The 13,998-nt window shown below is 35.0% G+C and overlaps 1 protein-coding gene across 1 annotated transcript in view; it reads left to right on the forward strand.

The window, feature by feature from the left end:
- FBXO16 (F-box protein 16) overlaps positions 1-13,789 on the forward strand; it is a 67,238-nt gene extending 53,449 nt beyond the window's left edge. Inside the window, exons 7-8 of the mRNA XM_051975746.1 lie at positions 2,381-2,483; positions 12,616-13,789. Of these exons, the coding sequence (XP_051831706.1) occupies positions 2,381-2,483; positions 12,616-12,702 (190 nt within the window). The 3' untranslated portion in view covers positions 12,703-13,789. The remainder of the gene's footprint in view (positions 1-2,380; positions 2,484-12,615) is intronic.
- The last annotated feature ends 209 nt before the right edge of the window (positions 13,790-13,998 follow it).

Raw genomic sequence — 13,998 nt, forward strand, 5'->3', positions numbered from 1 at the left:
CTGGAATGTATCTAGAGGAGGGTTATCAAGATAGTGATCAGACTGGAGAATTTTGAATATGCAGATCTTTTGAAGATACTGTGTAATCTAGAGAAGAAAAGACTTCTGGGAACATTGTCTCTAAGATGAAATATCAACTCTTATGAGTCATTTAAAGCCTACTTTCTGGCTCCTCTCTCTCTCTCTCTCTCTCTCTCTCTCTCTCTCTCTCTCTCTCTCTCTCTGTGTGTGTGTGTGTGTGTGTGTGTGTGTGTGTATGTATGTATCTTTGTCTCTCTGTGTATTTATCTATCTCATATTCTTTTATTTTATGCCTTCCCAGCTGTTCCCCAAACTCAGCAATATTTAAAGGGCTTTCAAATAAAAGGAGAAATAGATTTATCTTGCTTGAACTCAAAAGGCAGAACTTGGAGCAACTGATGGAAATTTCAGGAAGATAAATTTGTATTGAATTTAAGGAAGATTTCTAATCTTTAGAGCTGCCCATTAGAGCTGGAATAGGCTGCTTTGGGAGTTTGGTGGGTTCTCCTTTTCTTGAGATCTTCAAGCAAAAACTGGATGACCAGTTTATGGTAATATTTTAAAGAAGTCTATTTTTCAGACTTAGTGTTGGACCAGATGGACTCTGAGCTTCCTTCTAATGCTGAGATTCTGAAGTATTTCCTCCAACAAAGTTGTTGCTACCACCTAAAGGCATTTTGCTTTCTGTCCAGTTTGATTATCTGCCCTTCCTAGGCACCTTATGTCCTTTATAGAAGGGTTTTGGTCTTAGCAGCTGTCAACTGATCCTCTTTGATGTGTTCGATGACCATTCATTAAGATGTAAAGATTTTAATCATATAGATTTACAACTTCAGAATCTTCCTTGAATCCTTGATATTTTATTTCCTCCCAGCTCATACCTAATCATTTGCCAAGTTTTTTCTTTTTTTCTATTTTCTTTTCTTCCCTCTCTCCTTCCCTTTCTCCTCTCTCTCTTTTCCTCCCTCCCTCCCTCCTTCCCTCCCTCTTTTCCTTCCTTCTTTCCTTCCTTCCTTCCTTCCTTTTTTTTTATTTTAACTATTTCACCTAGACTAGAAATATAGCAGCTATTCATAGACCTAATCCCACTGCTAATCTGACTGTTTTATTTCTGACTTGGACACATTTACCCCTTCTTAGGCAGCCTGCTCTTGGGGATTCATCCTGTAGTTTCCAGATTTAGTGAGCTCACCTGCTGGCTTTAGCCCTGCTGTAACCTAGAACTCCAGAGCTCAAGCAATCCACACTTAAGATTCCAGGTGTGTGTCATCTATGACACATTAAGTCATTTGATAAGTCTTGTTGATCTGACCTCCACATCCCCACTTTCTCTTTTCTCACATAATCTCTACACTAGTCTAGGCCCTTATCACCTATTGCTTGAATTATTGCTTTGTTGTCATAGTGTTATTCAACTATTCTTTGTGTTGAATTCTTTGTGCTGACTGATTCTTTGTGACCCCATTTGGGCTTTTCTTGGCAAAGATACTGGAATGGTCTGCCATTTCTTTCACCAGCCCATTTTACAGATAAGGACACTGAGGCCAGCAGAGTTAAGTGACTTAAGCTCACACAGCTAGAAAGTGTTTGAGATTAGATTTGAATTCAGGTAAATGAGTCTTCCTGACTTCAGACCCATCTCTCTATGTATGCACTATGATGCCACCTGATAGTCTTTGAATTATTATAGTAGCTTGCTGTTTGGTGACCTAGCTTCTAGTCTGTCTCTTCTTGAATCCATCTTCTAGACAACTGCCAAAATAATTTTTCATGGATCTGATTCATGTGACTCCTGTGCTTTAAAATATTTAGCAGTTTCCTATTGTCTCTAAGACAAAATTCCAATTTTTCTTAGAGTCATTTAAAGCCTACTGTCTGGCCCCTTTCTGTATATATATTTTTTTCATATTTTTTTTCTTTTATGTACTGTAGGTTTCAGCCAAACTGCCCTCCTAGCTGCTTCTCAAAATCAGCATGCCATCTCCAGGCTCCAGGGCTTTGCACAGACTTTCTCTTGGGCCTGATGTACTTCTACCTCACCTTGATCTCTTAGGATTCCTAGCTTACTTCAAGTCTCAGCCCTAGGTACATTTCCTCCAGGAAGCCTTTCCTGATCTCCTAATAGTTAATGCTCTCTTCTAGACATCACATTTCATATCAGTTCCTAGTAGAACAGAAGCTCCTTGAATTTTTTTGTTTTTATCCTCATCTGCTAGCATAAACCTTGTACTCAGTAGGTTCTTAATGTGCGTTAAATTGAATTGAATCCAATGATAAATATTTCCATATTATTTATGAAAAACTGATACTTGTCTCTTCATTTTTAATTTTTGCTAGTGCTTCTTTTCTCAATTTATAGAAAGAAGAAAGGAAGTGAACAGGCCTCAGATTTCAACCGACAATCACATAACAAGAAAAATAAATTTCAAGACAGATCCAAGCTGAGAAAAGCACAATCACTGGCAAGTATTTCTGAATGTCAATGTTTTATTTCACAAGTACTACAGATTGCTAAGTCACTATCATCTCTTTGAGAAATAGAATGGTTCAGTTTTTTTAATGCCAAACTATTTTAACTATGATAGACATATGAATCTTAAAGTTCTATATAAATTATTAACTATTATCATTATTCAAATTTCTTTGCTGTTCATTTATATTATAGCTTATAATTATTAATACTAACATTGATATTGATTTTGATATTATTAATATTAAAATTAATGTTGAGATATTTGACATATATTTGTATAGCATACATAATTATACCTGACCTTTACCACCTATGAAGTGGGCAGGACAGGGATTAATATCTTTAATAATTTCAACAGCCTCCTAACTGTTCTCCATTTTTCCAGTTTGGTCTTTCTCAAATCTAAACTCCTTATCACTGACAAAATAAGAATCATGATAGTAAATAGGATAAAGTGCTGGGCTTGGAATTGGGATAGTTTTGTTTCTAGTTCTGTCTCTTAACACTCAATTGGTACATGTCTAGTGAGAAAGTTCCTTGGTGTAATCACTTTTTGTCCAAAAGGAAATGGAGACTCAGGTTAAGTCAAAGGAATAAATTCCTCCCTTCACCATAGATTTGATGAGCATACTATTTCTTGTTCTTCCAATTTCCTATGTCTTTATTCCTTTATGTCTAAATCAGGTACATATTTTGCCCATGGTAATAATGGTAAAACAAAACAAAAAGCCTTCTATTTGTTATGCTTTATAATCATAAAACACTCTATACATAATGTTGTTTAGTTGCTTCCAGTCATGTTCGACTCTCAATAACCCCTTTTGGCATTTTTTCAGCAGAGATACTGGAATGGTTTTGTCATTTCCTTCTCTAGCTAATTTTACAGAAGGAAACTGAGGCAGAGTGAAATGACTTGCCCAGGGTCACACAGCTAGTAAATATCTGAGGCCAGTTTTGAATTTAGTTATTTTGATTCTAGGCCTGATGTTCTATCCACTGTGCCTTTGATCTTCACAATCTGGTTAGATAGGTAAGACAGATAAGGTTATATTCATTTTACTAGAAGACACTAGAAGACTAGAAGTATTTTGTACAAAGGTATATAGTTCATAAATGGAAGAATTAGGATTTCACCCTAGGTTTTAAATTCAATTCTCTCTCCAACATAAAATGTTGCCCTAAGTTAGAGAAGAGCACAGAGGGCATTAATTACCATGAGAATCCTTTCCCCCTTCTTTGATAGATTTATCAAAGAAGATAGATCTTCTATCTTTGATAGAATATATCAAATTCTATTTGAATATAGATTAAAATCTATAATTTTGATATATATGTGAATATATATTCACTGTGAATATATACATATATCTTAGACTATCTGATTTTTGTCTCAATTTTCCCTTAGTTCTTCTATAAAGCCCCTTTCCAGAACACTGAAGAACTTTGAGGGTACCATCTTATGATCCTATGTTGCTTCCTTTCCTTACAATGTGAGCTGAATTTGATTGATATCCTAGATATATGTGCATATATGTGTGTATATAGGCATTACATATATATCTATAAAAACTGAAATAAATAAATCAAGAACATTTCTTTAACTAAAAAAAAACCCAGATAAGTAATTGCATTTCTAATCAATTCAATAATTATTGACATGGAAAGTAAGTAAAGAGATTCTCAAAGCAATCAAGGGACCTTGCGGGTTCCTTTCAGCTTATACAAGAGGTTCTCTGAATGTTTCATGTTCATAGGCTCACAGAATTGGGCTGGAAGAAATTTTGGAGATTATCTAGGCCAATAGTGTCAAATGCAAATAGAAGCTGGATCCTTGCTAGCTGCATGTGGACTTAGAAAATCACAAATTAGCATCACATATATACATATACGTGTGTGTATGTGTATGTATTTCATTAAACATTGAAATCATTAAATTTCAATTTAATTTGGGCCCACTCTGGTGTTTTATAGTCTATATGCTTCCCTGATAAATTTGACACTTCTGATTCTAATCCAGCTTTGCTCATTTTATTGATAAGGAAACTGAGGCCCAAAGGTGAAGGCAACAAGGGAAAGGAATAAGCATTTATCAAGTGCCTACCATGTGCCAAGTGCTTTTCAAGTATTATTTCATTTGATTCTCACAGTTTCCACATCTGTAAAATAGAAATAATAATGAAACAGAGTAGTACAGCAAGTAGTACACTGGACTTGGAGTCAGGATGACCTGGGTGCAAAGCCTGCTTCATATAACTTATTAGCTGTGTAACTCCAGGCAAATCATTTAAACTCTGGCCCTTAGTTTCCTCAGTCTGTAAAAAAGAAGGTTAGACCTCCCTTTTAGTGCCAGAACTATGAAAATAATTGTTATAATACTTCAAAATAAATATAGCACTTTAAAAAGTATTCTGTTTTTTGAAAGTTTCTAAGCAAATTTTATATTTCCATCGAATCTAAAAGATTTGTGCTACATTTATAAAGCAGTGAGTTTGGCCTTCTTGGAATTCATTTAAAGACTTGAGCTCATTTTACAATTTACTTGCCATTGTCCTGAAGTGATCAAACCTGCCATTATTCACAGCTGTCAATTTTGTTTTGTCTTTGTTTCTTGACAGAATTTGCTTCCTGAGAGTGAAACTTGTTTGTCCTATTATACCCAAATATAATACAGAACAACAAAACACAACTTCCTTCTAGAGAAAACTTTCCCTAATCCCTCTTAATTACAAAGCTTTATTTCTTTTAATTATTTCCTATTTATCCTGTACATAGCTTGCTTTGCAAATATCTATTTACTTCCATTAGATTGGAAGCTCCTTGAAGACAGAAACTGTCTTTTGCCTCTTTTTGTATCACCAGTGCTTAGCACAATGCCTGACACATTGTAGGTGCTTAATAAATGTTTATTGAATGAATGAACCAAGGGTGAGAAATTTAAAACTTTCATACAGTTCCTTTTGCAATCAAATTGTTGAGAAGGAAAGCATTGGAATATATTTAACCCTTCACCGAGAAATATCCATGTCTGATATATATTCTGGCCTTTTGATCCTAGGCAAGTCTCTTCAATGCCTTGGAATCTTGGGCAGCTTTCTAAGACTACAGGATATAGAGCACTTGCCAATCTATATTACTCACCACGGATTCCCCACAACAATCAATTCACAGGCCCAGACAGAAAAAATCATAATAAGATTTTATCATAAATCAATTGTTTAATTACTCCATTCACTATTCTTTCTGATTTCCTCATCTCAAACACTCCCCCCCTTAGCCATCACTGCCCTGCATGTTTTGCTGTCTGTTATTACAATTACAATACAATGTAGGGATGTCTAGTTTGCTAGTATTTGTATCTCCTATACTTAATACAGTTCCTGGCATGGCATAAATGCCTAGTAAATGTTTCTTCATTTGTTCGTAGTAAGATTATTACGTTACTACCTGTTGTAATGTTTCATCTAAAGTTACAATTAACAAGCTAGGGAATTGTGGGCAATGCCTCTATAATGAAACTTCCCTGCGTTTTTTTTTTTTTTTTCAGTACCATCACTTTTCTCCTTTCCCTGTAATGTCCAGGCTACCTTTCTGGGGGTTCTCCAGACAGGCCTTTGTCTCAGCAGGATAATCACCATAAGGATAGTCAGTAATAGAGTCTAAAGTCTTTATTCTCATAGTCCATCTCCTTCACAGTCTGTGTCTGTTACAGTCTGACCCAGTCTTGATCTTAGTGGAGGAGTGCAGGAGGCAGGAGAGCCACCAGGAGAACCATTAGAACCATTATATCACCATATATTCCATATATACTAAGTATATGTGTGAACTAGAGAACCATCATCTTATCAATTCCACTGAGTTAACACCTTGTTGTAAGTATTCTTGTTTCAAGTACACTTCTCCAGAGTTCTGGCCCTCTACATTTCCCCTCTAAAATCCTGTATTCAAATAAAATCCTGTTCTTTAAAGAACATTCACAAGATGAGGCATTTGTGGGGTAACGTTTGACTGACATTTTGTTTTACATTATCTTGATTTTTAAATATATGCATATTCTCCCACTTATATTCAGTGAACTATCCCTTGTAATAAAATAACACTTAAAAGAAAATAAATTCATCAAAAGTGACCAAGTCTGACATTATATTCAATATTTCAGATCCATAGTCATCCTATCTTCTCCCTCTTCCCTGCCAAGTGCAAAGAAGAGAGAAAGGTTCATTTTTTCATCTATTCTTCACTTGTTTTGGATAAGTTTGGTCATGAGAGTTATGCAGCAGTTATTCAATGAGGGGATTCTTGTTCGTTCCATTTATATTGTCATAGTCATTGGATATATGTGGTCTTAGTTCTATTTATTTCACTTAGTATTAGTTCATAGAAATCATCCCATGCTTCTCTGAATTCTCCATATTCTTTGTTTATTGTGGTGTAGTTATTATTATATTATATTCACATATATACTTAATACATTACATTCATGGACCATGACTTTTTTTAACCATTCCCCACTTAAAATGTAAGCTTTTTGAGGGTAGGGAGTCTGTTGTCTCTTTTTGTATCCATAATGCTTAGTACAATGCCTGATATATAATAGGTGTTTAATAAATGTTTACTACTTTATTAAATATCTCCTTCTCCTTTTCTCTTTGCCTTTTCATTTGTTTTCTCCTTTTCCCTCTTTGTCTCTGCTCCCCTTTTTCTTTCTTTTCTCCTTTTTTTCTCCTTTTTACACCCCCTCACTCTTTTCTTTCTCCTTACTTTGTAATTTCTACTTTAAAAATGCTTACACTGAAACTGCTACAACACACAAACTGCTTAATCTGTCTCCCTGCTTTAAATGCAGTGTCTTCTGCCTCTACATTCTTGTTATTCAATGACTAATATTAAAGTTATTTATTTTATTATAGATAAACCTTCAGACAAAAAAAGAATTGTTGTAGCGGGTGAACTTTGTCCTAGGCTCGATGCCATGTGAATGTTACTAACTGAATGCAGTTCAACATTTGTTGTTGATATCATTGAATTTTCCATGCTAGAAGAGGGAAAGGCTAAGAGCCCAGCACAGTGATCTCCCACTAAGCCTCACTACTTAAATTCTTGCTTCTCCTTTCCCTCCAGGAGAGATTGTCATACCTGCTATATCATGTCCATTTTTGCTTGATCTTGCCCCACAAAATAAATCACCCTAACATTTCAAGCTCAAGCAGATAGTCCTGTTTCTATTTAGACTAATATTTTGACAGTTACAGAATGACAATTTCTTTTCATTTAAGGGCAAACACTAAATATTGGATATAAATTGTGCCTTTTTTCTTGTCCTCATAGTGGAAATGTTTCATATGCCTTTGAAAGGAATAATAGAATAAGAATGGGAGCCAAATCTTCTTTGCATGTCACAAAGCCCCTTTTATACGGTTGGCATTCAATAAATATTTGTAGAATCAATGAAACTAAACAAATCTGAACCTGAACTGAAAAGAAGTGCCTCTATAAAATAATGAAAAAATCAGTTGGAATTGAGAAAGTAATGAGGTAGAATTGGGGTACTTCTTTGGGTCTCAGTTCCCTCACCTTTAAAATGGAGATGAGAATATTTGTCCCAAATTTTCTCACAAACTTGTAAGAAAAGTATCTAATGAACTGGATAAGTGCTATAAAAATACAAGCTATTGATGGGATTTTTACCTCTCAGCTTTAGGAATTGCCACAGATTTTTTAATTTTCATTTAGGGATAAGAGCTATTTTTGTTGAATTATTCAAAAAATGCCTGTCTTAGTGGACTGAAATGATTATTTTTGTTTTTTGTTTTTATACAATATTATATGTAGAATATTACATATAATACTATATATTACATATGCTACATTTATACTACATTTTATACTACAATTAAAAGGTCCTAGGTCAAGAGTTTTCATCTTGAACTTTGTACTATACTTGGCCCCACTTTTATGTCAGCAGTTAATGTTTATTGTTGTTAGTATTACATCATTAAATGTGATATCATTTTATTGTTTTATTTTGCTTTTATTACCAATGCTGTTGGTTATTTCTGAAAATAAGTTTTTAGTACTTTTCTAGTGGCCCCAAACTCTTAGAACCAAGAATAAGCAACATTAGTCAGGGGTGTGTGTGTGTGTGTGTGTGTGTGTGTGTGTGTGTGTGTGTGTGATTACATTCTATTTTAAATTTCTAGCTTAAAGTCATTGCTAGCATTTTGTACTAGTTTGTAGATCATTTTCCCATCTACCAACCTAACCTTTCTATGAGATCCCAAGCTTTTTTACTCAGTTCTGCAATTTAACTTCTGTGTCTATGACTTATTAAGTCATATAAAATCATATGCTTCTACTCACTTATTTTGAAAAATTTATTTATGTATATGTAAATAGATATAGTTTGTGTATATATGTGTGTGTAATTTTATCTTAAAGCATTAATAATGATGATACTGTCGATTGTATAATGTCTACTATGTGACAGGTACTATACAAAGCATTTTACAAATATTATCTCATTTGATCCCTACAACAACCCTGGAAATTAAATGCTATTATCATCCCCATTTTGCTGTTGAGAAAACTGAGGCAGGCTTGCCTAAGATTACACAGCTAATAAGTGTCTGAGATAGGAATTGGACTCAGTTCTTCCTATGTCTCAGTGGGAAATAAAACAAATTATATGAGTTAATCAGTATTCACAGCTCTTTTAATTCCTTCAGTCCTTTAGAAGTCTTACTCTGAAACAACCAAAATAGCCCACCATTCATTCATTTATTATGCACTTACCATTGTGCTAGGTTGTGAAAAAAAAGATTCAAAGTTTAATTAAGATAGTTCCTTAATTCCAGGAACTTACAGTTTAGTAGGATATGACAAATGCAGATTACTATAATACAGAAAATTACATGATAATTACATGCATGAAGTTTAAGTGAGGCTAGGAAAATTCTGAGTGAAGGTAAAATACTAGTTAAACTTTAAAGCAGGGTTGGGGAATGTCCATCCCATGGGACGTATAAAATCCATGAAATCATTTGCTAAGGTAACTGCAGGCAATGCTGAGCTAAAAGCTAGGTACAACAACTTCCCACTGTTTGAGTTCTAGAACTTGATAATTTTGTATGGCCTTCAAATGATATAAATATCCAAAATAAATGACCCTTGGCAAAAAAAAGGTTTCTTTGCCCCTGATTTAAATGATGAGTAGAAAAGAGAGGAGTACATCCTAGGAACATCCTAGAAGTACATCCATAGGAAATACTGTAAGTAAATTTATAGAGGTGGAAGAACTTTTATTATGTTTTGGGGGCAAGAGGGAAGTAGAAGGTTAATTGGTTGGACCCCAGGATATGTGCAGTGCATCATTAATGAGATATGATTATTTTGCCAAATTAAGGAGGATCTAAAATTCCATGAAAGGAATTTGCATTTGATTCTTGAACTAAGAAGAACATGACTAAAACTATGCATAATAAAAATTATTCTGGCAGGGATATAAAGCCTGGATTGGAAGTGGCATTGGCTAAGGAAGGGGATACAGAGAGGAAGATGAGGGAGAAAGATTTTTCAGGAAGCTATTACAATAGTCCCAGCAGTTGAATAAGGGTCTAGGATGGAAAAGTGGGCATAGAAGGATGGGGGGAAGGAGAAGAATACTCCAGAGCTGGAATTTAACAGGCTTTTTGTTAATTGATTGGATATGAAAGGTAATAAAGACAAAAGAATCAGAGGTAACTCTAAAGTTTTGAATATGGGAAATAAGGTGAGTGGTACTATTACAAGTAGAAGTGGTCCATTCAGGAGAGCCAGGTTTAAGGAGAAAGATTATAAATTCAGTTTGGGGCACTTTGAATTTTAGGTGATCATGGGATTGTCAGATGGCAGTGTCTTGTAGGTAAATGGAAATAGAGTTATGGAGTTTAAAAAAGAGACTAGGACTAGAGATTAAGGTTGACAAGAAAGAGTGAGGAGAGAGAGAACCAGAACAGATCCCTGGGGGTAGGTACATAATAAGGAATTGGAAAGAGGTCAAAGAACCAACTGATGAAGTAAAGAAGGTGAAGTCATGTAGAAGAATACTCAGAAAAGAGAATCTAGTAGGTGAGGGTAGCAAGCATGGAAAGTTTACAAGGAAGATAAAGACTGAGGAAAAGCCATTGAATTTTGTAATCAGTAGGTCACTAATGATCCCTGTTATCTCAGTGAAGTTATATCATATATTTAAGTGTAAGTGGTAGGGATATAGTTTGTGGTGAAAAGAGCAAAGAAAGAAACAGATGCTGTGGATGAGATTAGGGAGTTAGTAATAATGGTAGATGAGGCTTATTGAGCATCAGTGAGATCCTCATTACAGTTATATAAATCTATAATATAAATTGAAAATGGGCAAAATCAACTTGATTTTTCCCCAGAAACATATAGTTATCCTTGAATAGATTCAGAAAAAAAGAGAACAATAGGTCTTAACTAAGAATGATTATTGATTTGGCAAATGGCAAAGAGTATATTTTGGGGGACAGGGAGTATTCTAAGGCAGTAGTTGATAAAACAGTAAAGTGGTTAACTGTGGGTTCATAGCTGGATGTAGAAGAAAATGAGGCTCGAGTAGGAGAGAAGGACCAGGAAAAGAGTATGGGTCAAAGAATCAGAGATTACAGTTAGGGCAAAGAGCATGTCTAATGAGATTGCCGGAGTAGGAGAGGTTCAGTTCATAGTTCTGCATCTATCAACAGCTCAATGAATATAAGCCACAAGAGCTAGATCTGCTCTGCAAAAACAGGACCCTTATACCTAACTGAAACCCCAGCTCCAAATAAATTTCTCCCTTATCCCTTTTATAGATTGCATTGAGTTCCACCTTCTGGAAGAGAGACTACCGGATACTTACATCACAGAGAACATTTCTTTAGTAGTTGAAGATGATCCTTCAAATTAAATGTTGAGAATACGAGTAAGAAAATAACTCGGAGTTAGTGCATAGTCCATAGTGATCTATTTATAAAACTTATCTTTAAAAGATGGAGGTACAACATAGTGTATTGAATAAAGAATTTGCCTGGATGACCTAGATACCATTTCCTCCTCTGACATATTGATAGTGTAGCTCCAGGCAAATTAGTTAATGTCTAAGAAATCAGGGGTCCTCAAACTGCGAACCACGGATCAGATGTTGCAGCTGAGGAGTTTATCCCCCTCACCCAGGGCTATAAAATTTCTTTATTTAAAGGCCTACAAAACAAAGTTTTTATTTTTACTATAGTCTGGCCCTCCAACAGTCTGAGGGACAGTGAACTGGCCCCCTATTTTAAAAGTTTGAGGACCCCTGGAATGCTCAGTAAAAGGAGTTTTCTGATCTTAGAGTGAGAAATCATAGTTCCAGTCCATATCCTCTGTCCTTAAAAGAATAAATAACCATATTGTTTTAAAAGATTAATGGTTTTATTGGCAAGGACAGACCCTCCACCAGAGCAGCTACCAATATCTTCATTTCTCAATAGATAAGTCATCATGAATTACAGTTGCATCCTCCCAAAATTCATCATCTGACAACTAACCTTCTGGTTATGAGAATCTATAAGACACTCGTTGGGTAATAGAAAACATAGCTTATCACTGAGCCTATATTTAAAGTTTCTCTAGCTTGGTAAAAAGGATTTCTCAGTGGATATAACTAGCCTTCACTAACAGAGGTAATTTGGGGCCATAATGAGGAATCAGGGGATGACTTTACTATAGGACATATATATATTATTATGAATAATTAGAGGTTATAAACTCTACTGTAACCTATCTTTGACCATTAATTATTGTTATTTTATGTTAAAACTTTCTATAAATCTGTTTTTTAAAATGAAGAATTCAATCATGAGAAGTAGGTGATATTACTTTCACATCATGAACCCTTGTATTTACTGGATTAGGAATATCATTTTCCCTCTGGTTGGCTACATTACTGTCAGCCTATATTGCTCAAAAAATTAAAAGAATAATAGCCAGTCAACTTTGAGAAAAGGTGCTACTATGACTGAAGTGTTTAGGTAGTCATTAGCCCAATTTTGCATTAGTCAGTTAGGTTTTTTGTTCATTCAACAAGTATTATTTTATCTTCATTCTTGCAGAAAAGAGAAAAAATGAATTTCTTCCAAGAACCACCAGGAGCACAGAGGAATCTTTCCATCTGTCCCTCTTGCCTAAGTATGATGTGAAAAACAAAACACTTAAAATTCGGAGAGTGTGTTTAGTCATATTTTTTCCAGTCAGTGATTCTTGCTCGTTCTGGCTCTACCTAGGGACTCTCCCTTTCTCAGAACAAACCTGGCTTTGCTAGCATTTAAACAGCAACATTTTCCTCCTCCTCCTTATTAATATCAACAAACATTCATTAAGTCCTGCTCCTTACCAATTTAGTAAAACCTGCTTACATTCCTTTGAAAGTCTTAAAGAACTCAAAGTCATCTCTGGATCCCTTGGTAAAATCTGCCATAATCTCTGATCTCATAATCTGCATTGGGAAAAAAAATCACATGGATGAAGATTGTACATGGTCCAGATTTTGACATGCTCATATCTTGGACAGGCATTACAGACAGAGACTGAACTGAACCTGGAAGGAACTTGAAGGAGAAAAAGCTGGAGTACATTTAGAAAACTGCAATGCTTTCAATAATCCCAAAATGCTCTGTGCCACCCAAGTCCATTTTTAACATATTTTCCTGATAATTCTTTATAGCTGCAAATTCCAGGGCATGATGATCTAAAAAGAACCAGTATTTTAGGTGATCCAAAGAGTTGTGGAAGATTCAAGAAGTGCCATCAAGGATCACAATGAAAGTTGGATGACCAGAAAAAGAAGTGAATCCCATCTCTAACACATATAACTATGTGACCATGGATAATCCAAAACTCATTAAGCCTGATCTATAAAACAGGAATAATGCTAGGTGAGGTACCTCTTTCACAAGGTAGTTATAAATATAAAATGAAATAATGTATATGAAACACTTTGCAAACCTTAAGTGCTACATAAACTTCTGTGATTGTTGTATATATATCAGGAATAAAAACTAATTGATAGATTGCCCAAGTATTATTGCACTTGTATCAGAGGAAGGCCTCTGGTACATTGAATAGATCTTCTATGGAGATTTTTTGTAAAGACATAGACAAGAATTGCACAAGATGGGATGGCATTGTTGGGTTGCTGAATCATCAGGAAGAGTTATTCATATCAGTGAGATCTTATATCAGTGGATATATCAAGAAATAAACTTCACTTAACTCATCTGACTTTTTCATGTTGTATGAATCCTCATGAATGTGCTTGTATCTTTGGGTATGGTTGGTATCAGGTATCAATATTCTAAGGCAGGGTGAAATTTTAAATGTATGTGACCGAATGTCCCTCGTTCTAGCTTCAACCCTGTTGTATTTTTCTTTCTCCACTCTCTTCTCCCATTCTTTTTTATGACCAAATACATACACAGCCCATCTAATACCACTAA

This window comes from Antechinus flavipes, chromosome 2 (genome assembly GCF_016432865.1).
Source record: "Antechinus flavipes isolate AdamAnt ecotype Samford, QLD, Australia chromosome 2, AdamAnt_v2, whole genome shotgun sequence".
NCBI classification, from domain to species: Eukaryota; Metazoa; Chordata; class Mammalia; order Dasyuromorphia; family Dasyuridae; genus Antechinus; species Antechinus flavipes.